The following is a 7628-nucleotide window of genomic DNA, read 5'->3' as shown; positions in this document are numbered from 1 at the left end:
CTTTGTAATGGGGAGTCGTTAAGGTCGTCGCTGGCCTGCAAATAACCCGAAACTGGTCCATGCCTCTTTAGTGGAGCCTGGAGCTCCATGCTACTCCAGTCATTTTGAATTGAGAAAGCTTTCTGGATGGAAAGCGAAACATCTTCAAACTTGGAAAACAAAGTCCAGATGGGTTTTATTTTTATTTTTTTAGAATAACTATGACCTGGATGACTGAGAATCTTCACCAGAAGTCTGCATTATTTAGAAGCAGGCCTATAATGTTTATAATTTATATGTAATATATATTTGTATAATCACTTATGCGTTTTTTTGGGCATGAAATATTATGATAAAAAACTTTCAGGTACATGCTAAATGTGCATGTATCGTCTGCTAATATCTGGGGCTAAGGTGCCCCCCTCCCTTTCATTTTTTAGTTGCACCCCTGTTGGCAAATGATTGCCTTTAATTAACGCCAGGCTGCAAATTACTCAACCATACTTCTCAAGCTTTAGAAACGATGAACAAAATAACACATTCATTAATAATTTTTTGCAAATCACTGCAGAAAGTTTCTTCAGGCTATAAAACTTTGGATGAAATGGAAATAAATAGTTTGATTCATTAAGAGGAACATTTTGCTCCATTATGGATGGATGGATAGTATAGGGCTATGCTTATTACCTTATAAAGATAACAGGAACGTCTGTTCTTTTATGTTTTGTGAGGTTGTATTTAGCTGCCGCAGCTGTGAAGCTCTGTCTGCCTTATTTAGAGGAATCCATTTATCCTGATCCATTTCTCTGGCCCTGGAGCTGGTGGGAAGTGGCAGGTTAACAGCCTCTTGTTTCTACACTCGGTGTTCCCGTCAAGCGTGTAAATACTTCAGCTAACCCCCTCCTCCCTGTCTCCACAGGCCCTTGTCTAACTGCTACTCTAACCTCTGCCTCCGCGGGACAGAGAGCGCTGCAGCGGCGGGGCGATTGGGAGGGGATCCGGGCCCCGCCGGGCTGCGGGCGGGGCAGCGGCGGTGGGAGAGGCCGCTAAAGGAGAAGGAAAAAGGCCCCACCGGGGTGCAGGGGTAGCGGAAACATGCTGCTACATATGTTGGGTCAAGCATGGCCTTTGTTGTGATCCTGAAGGGTGTTAAAACTCCACTCATCTGTGCAGCCCTCCTGAAAGAAATGAAAGCATCGCGTGGTTTTTTAGATGCATATGGGCTTAATGAAGTGGGTAAAAGAATGTTGGATTTTCAAAGTGCTCACAGTCACTTTTAATTGCATTGGGGAGGGGGGTTCACTATTTTTAATTGGACCACGACTAATCTTTATCGCATAAAGCATATTTCACATACATTACATTTCCATTGGTCCACATTAAAGCTGAATTAACTATTAAATTATCTGGGGGGCATGATGTTCCACTTGTTTATGTGGTTTAAGCTCTTTTTAATGCTTCAGCACAAAAACATGATTCTTTCTAAAACATCTAAATCAAAATAGCAAAGCAATAATTTAGTCATTATTGCCTAAAAAGTTTTAACTAGCACAGACATTTGCACAAATAGAATATTTTGAGCATCTAAACCAGCGGTGGCTCCCTGCTCAGGGCGGCATGCTCTTTGGGGTCCTCCAGTCAATTGTTCTATTACTTATTTGCATGTGCACAGGAGAAAGCCTTTACCAATGTCTAACACAATGTAAGCACAGAGAGAAAATCGGAATATGTCAGCAGCTTGTTTAAATTGCTATCAGATTTGCAACATTGGAGACTTAAGTAAAGATATTTTTTCCTTCTGAATTGTATATTTCATCATCCATGGCTTCTGGAACTCAATCCACTGAAAACGGTATAAATAGACCACAGTAGAAGATTTAAAAATCTCGTTATTCCACACAGATATGGACCTACTAACATTTTTGCTCTTATTATAGTTAGTTAAAACTTTCAGATTTGTGTTGGATACAAAATAAATAAATGAATAAAACAATAGAAACGATTAAAGCAACCATAACTGTGCAACCCTTGTTTGGTTAGATGCAACATTTTCGTTTTGTTTGTTGTGTTTAGGCGATTGGTTCGATCTGTGTGGACAGGATGGTGATAAATCAATATAATTTAATTAGATTCTAATTTACGATATATATATATATATACTATTTTTAACTTTGTTGACTGGCCTGAGAGAAAAATACAAATTTTTTGCAAACAGTGAATCTGCTCATTCACTGTTGCAAAGCTGTATGGATCGAAATTTCGTTCTTTATACCCTCTGTGCATACAAAATGACAATAAAGTTTGTCTAAGTCTAAGTCTAAAAAAAAATCTTAAATTAAGCGTATTTACCCTTAATTTGAGTAGGAAAATAAGATGATTTGCCAATGAAATGAGCATTTTTACTCTCAAAATAAGATAATTAGATTGTATGCACTTGAAATAGGAAAATGTCATTGCTTTTGTCATATTTTAAATGTAGATTGTTTTGTTCCATTGGCAAAGTGTCTCACTTACCTCCTAGAATCGAGACAAACTCCACCTATTTTAAGAAAAAATGGCTTATTTAGATTTTTAAAATTTGCATTAATGTATCATTTTACAGAAAAACATTTAAACCACTACCTGAAAAAAAAAAACGTGAAAGTCTCATCCTGAAATGAGACTTATCCATAATCAAAGTGTGAACCCCTTCAGATTTAGTGGCACGCTTGTTTTCTTCCTCTTTCATATATTGTTTATCAGCGATGAAATGCGCCCTGAGACGAAGACACTCTTTTTCTTTTGTCTCAATCTAACACTTAGACCAATCCGGGTTTTTTTCTTCTTCTTCTTTTTTTTTGGTTTCTATTCCTGAGTTGAGCATCTATTAGGTTTCCAATAAAAGCCGGGCCTTCTCTGCAATTTCCATCCAAACGAGATCAACGCCCATGCAGATAATTACTTTGAATGTCAAAAAGATGTAGTTTTAATATCGTCTCTATTAGCCCGTTGGCAAGGTAATTAAGGTGCAGATGACAGCGGCGAGGGAAACAGATGGCATTTGCTTACAGTGATTCAGAAAGTAAACAATGAGCCTGGGAGGGGAGAGAGGCAGGGCTGCTGCAGAGCGCGCTCATTGCTGCAGCAGCAGCCATTTATCTCGGCTTCAAGGCGTTGATCACCAAGGCTGTTGTCATCCTCAGAGGCATTGACAATTGTTGATTAGAGAAAACACCTAGACGTTTATTTTTAATTTAGAGACGCCCAACAGCAGCAGGAGATAGTGTGGTTCCTGATCGAGCAGGTGAAGGAGCAGGTGTTGCTCTTTGGCAGCTCAGATCAGCGCGCACTGCTTCCATCACCGCTTTATCACTATGGAGCCCATAATAAAATGTTCTTTTCCCCAAACATAATAATAATTAAAATAATATACAGGAAAAATAAATGAAATAAACATAAACTAAATACTGCCTTGAAATATATAAATATAAAAAACACTATTCAGTGCAACTTCAAATAAATTTAAAATCATCTCGCTTAACAGTCAGTCATTTTTAGATTTCATCCGACTGAACGAATGTGTTTCATTTGCTGCAGACGGCATTATTTGTTCTAAGCGCTAAATAATTAAATCTAATTAGCCTTTGCTTGATTTGATTTTTTAAAATATATTTTATTTACCGTTTATAAATATTCTAAATATAATTCTTGCAGAATAAAATGAGGAAACAAAGGAAAATAAGACACACAACGCTGGTCCAGCATGGGTTTTTATTAAATAATAGAAATAGCAGAGTTGTTCTTATTTATTTATAGTGCACATAAAAAATATAGATTTATTCAGGTTAAATAAAGTCGTAAAAAGGAAAAATAAGAAAACTAAATTCAATATTTTATCACTTCTTTCTCTTTAATTTAATTTGGTTAAAGCGCTCCGGGTAAACAATCATGCAACATTGTCTCATGCCGTAAATAATTGGAAGCAAATAAGTGGTTTCTCACTCAGATAGTAAATCTTACCTCTTCTCATAACAACAAAGTAACTTATAGGCCTACTTACCTTATGCAGGCGCGCTTGAAAACATTTTTTTTTTATTGGCTACTCCATAATTTATTAAAAAAACAAAAACAAAAAAACAACAAAAACAGTAGCATATATATGAAATATACTTTTAGCTATTTGTGAAATCTCAATTATTAGATTAGATAAAATATCTTTTTAGGGGGCCATTTGATGCCATAATGCTGATTCAACTGAAGTAGCCTAATAACACACCTGCTGTTTAAAATATATTGAATAAAAATTTGGAAGCATCGATTTGAGCTTCCTGGGAACTCCCATCAGATTCTTAACACTTCTTATTTGGAAAAAAAAAAAAAAAAACTCAGGTGGACACAGTTGAAAAAAAAGAAAGAAAGACACAAACCAATCAGATCGCTCCTTCTCCCTTTGGCCAATGACAGACGCCACATTGTTGTCAAATTTGTCTAATGAAAACGTAGGAGCAACAATAGAGAGAGGAGAGAGGGATCTGTATCCACTGACGATCTCAGGAGGAAGATAGTGTCTCAGGCAGCGGCTGCTGGACACTTTTGAACTTATAATCAAAGAGGACTGATCTCTTCTCTCTGTTTTTGGATTTAAACTCGCCCGATCATTTCTGGATAGCTTCTTCCAGAGTTACTTTTCAAGTGTGCTAGTAGAAATCGTTGGTTTTACTTGTTGCGCAGAGATGTTGCAGGTGATGTAATCAGTTTAGGGTGAGTTGAACTAAAACATATCATTCATCCAACGTCGCTTACCGAGTTGGTTCCTTTTTTGGATCACTGACGAATACACAGCATGGACCTGAGACCGGAGCTCCCGACAGCGTCCTCCGCTTCACAGGTTCACCCGGCGGCCGCAGCTGCAGCCTCCATCCCGGTGTCCATGGCCAGCAACCTGCTGCGCGGTCCTCCTCTTCTACTGCGCGCCGCGGACAAGTATCCGCGCACCCCAAAGTGCGCCCGCTGCAGGAACCACGGCGTGGTCTCTGCGCTCAAAGGCCACAAGCGCTACTGCCGCTGGAAGGACTGCATGTGCGCCAAGTGTACGCTGATTGCGGAGAGGCAGCGGGTGATGGCTGCGCAGGTGGCGCTGCGGCGGCAGCAGGCGCAGGAGGAGAACGAAGCCAGAGAGCTGCAGCTGCTCTACGGCACCGCGGAGGGCCTGGCCCTGGCCGCCGCTAACGGCATCATCCCTCCGCGGCCCAATTATGAGGTGTTCGGCTCTGTCAACAGCGAAAGCAACTCCGGTGAGTCAAGAGAAATGTGTTGAGTGTGAGCAGGTCGATTCATCGAATATTCTGGAAACATGCCTTGATAAGTTAAAGGTATATTTCTGTAAACTTTAGACCACATTAAAATGGGACCTATTCGTTTAAAATAACAAGATTTCCTGTTTCTAATTCAGCTCTGAAATGATCGAATCCTCAGTACGTTTCTTAGCTGTAAACAAACAATTTTAACAACAAAACATTTGTGTCACATAAAAAAATTTATTAGAAAAGTTTGCTGGGGCCTGCTACCTAATTCTCTTTTGTTTTTTCCCAAGATGGTAAATTTTAAATTCATTTGGGGAACATTAAAGTAATTTAAAATGAACTGAAATGAATTTTATTTGAGATTAAATACATTTAAATTATGAAAAATTGCACAAAACGCGTCAGTCAGAATGGAATCACAATCAAACATTTCATTGGGAACGAAACGACCAAAACGGCAAAGTTACAAAAAGGACCATGTGTCCTGATGGCTCCAAGTCAGCAGAGTAATTCCTCACCTTTTCACTGATCACTCTCAGCAGGTGTTGCTATTTCAATTAACCTTCCTGCATCAGAGCAGTTTGTCTCCAACTTTTCCAAAGGGGAAAACATTTGATTTATTCTTACCCTTTATTAATCTGAAATCCATTGCTTGTGTCTGCAGAGTCTAGTATCCAGAAGTATGAGCTGTTTCCAAAGACCCCGCTGTCCAGGTCTACCACCCCTCAGAAGTCTGTGGGGAAACCTGCGTCCACAGAGAGCGACTCTGCACCGGGCATGTCTTCTCCAGACGGCCGCCACGGAGCGGGCTCAGGCTCAGAGAACGGAGACAGTGAGTCTTTCATCAATTCACCGGTGGCCAAGCCATTAAAGGACGGAGAGGAAACTCCTGGCTCCGTCAGCTCCCTCGGCTCGGACTCCGGTTCAGAGACGGACAAAGACGAGCAGGATCCCTCCCCGTCCTCCGCGGCCTCCCGCCAGATGAACGCCATCGACATCCTGACGCGGGTGTTCCCCAGCCACAAGCGCAGCGTCTTAGAGCTGGTCCTGCAGGGCTGCGGCAAAGATGTGGTTCAGGCCATCGAGCAGATCCTCAACAACAGCGGCGCACATGCCCCCGGCAAGGCCGGACCGGAGGAGACGTGGACGGCGGAGAGGATGCTTCAGAGCGCGCAGCAGCCTCCCGCTGCTACATCTGCGGCCGCAGCCACAGCGACAAGGCCGATGCTGCCCGGAGCCATGACGCTGAGTAACCGCTCTGCGTTTTCTCCGCTCCAACCCAACGCCCCGCACTTCGGCGCAGATCCTGGTACCTACCCACTGGGTACTCACCTGGGACTGAACCCGCTGCGGTTGGCCTACTCTGCGCACAGCCGGGGACTGGCTTTCATGACGCCCTACTCCACCACCGGGCTCATGCCCACATTGGGCTTCAGACCCCCTATGGACTATGCTTTTAGCGACCTGATAAGGGAGAGGACAATAATGCACAAGGAGCAAGGCTATGCCGGCGGCCTGTACGGGCCTTTAGTGAACAACACGCCGGACAAACAGTGAGACTAGACTGAAAAAACAACAACAAAACACTTCATTGTATTGTAAAAAAAATTGTGATGTGTTCAGGCTGCTCTCTGTGTGTATCAGGCATAATTGTTCTGGGGGGGAAACTAAACCTAATTATGTGTAAGTTTAAAACCTATTTTATATGTTAGATTGCAGAAATTTGGACACTTTCCCCCATTTGTCACTTTCATGAAATTATTACTAACAATATCCAAGTTACATTGAGCTTGGAGAAACTCAGACTTTTAAAGGCAGGTTTTATGTGAAAATATAATGAGATTAATATTTATCATTGGCTTTGAATTTCTTTTACAGTCAACTGCCACAACAAATTGGATAATGAACCAGTATTGTGTGCAGGTGCAGGCCCTTTTCCCTTGTTTTTTGTTGTGTATAATTTCAAAAATCTCTCCTTTTGCTTGTATTATATAACCAAATAAATTTGACATGGAATTTAGTTTTGATTTCTTATCTATGCGTTAATCAGACCCACTTCAAATGTTAAAATATGTTCTGTCAAATAAACATACTGAAAATAAATGTTATTTTAAAAATGTGTGTAAGTTGACTATTATTACTGTTTCTTCTCTTCTATTCTTTTCCTTTTTTTTCCTTTTTTTTTTTACAATGCTGTCCAAATTGGACTATATTTTCAAAAGACCCCCTCCAAAAATCAGATGCCCACCTCAAACTTTCATCCCGTGGTTTATCAAGTAAAACATGAGATGACAAAACTAGCAAAAAAAAGAAAAAAAGAAAAGAAAAAAACACTAATTAAAGTCTGCTTATTTCATTTTTAAACAG

The 7628-nt window shown here is 40.6% G+C and overlaps 1 protein-coding gene across 1 annotated transcript; it reads left to right on the top strand.

The window, feature by feature from the left end:
• Positions 1–4425: 4425 nt before the first annotated feature.
• dmrta2 (DMRT-like family A2) lies at positions 4426–7352 on the top strand. Its single transcript, XM_015399189.1, has 2 exons — positions 4426–5252; positions 5926–7352. Exons 1-2 carry the CDS (start codon positions 4802–4804, stop codon positions 6816–6818), a joined length of 1344 nt encoding a protein of 447 aa, XP_015254675.1. The 5' UTR covers positions 4426–4801; the 3' UTR covers positions 6819–7352.
• The last annotated feature ends 276 nt before the right edge of the window (positions 7353–7628 follow it).

The sequence above is a fragment of the Cyprinodon variegatus genome, unplaced genomic scaffold (assembly GCF_000732505.1).
Source record: "Cyprinodon variegatus isolate N-32 unplaced genomic scaffold, C_variegatus-1.0 Scaffold30, whole genome shotgun sequence".
In the NCBI taxonomy this organism is placed as follows: Eukaryota; Metazoa; Chordata; class Actinopteri; order Cyprinodontiformes; family Cyprinodontidae; genus Cyprinodon; species Cyprinodon variegatus.
The sequence above is the reverse complement of the archived record's forward strand: the minus strand, read 5'-3'. Positions and strand labels throughout refer to the sequence as shown.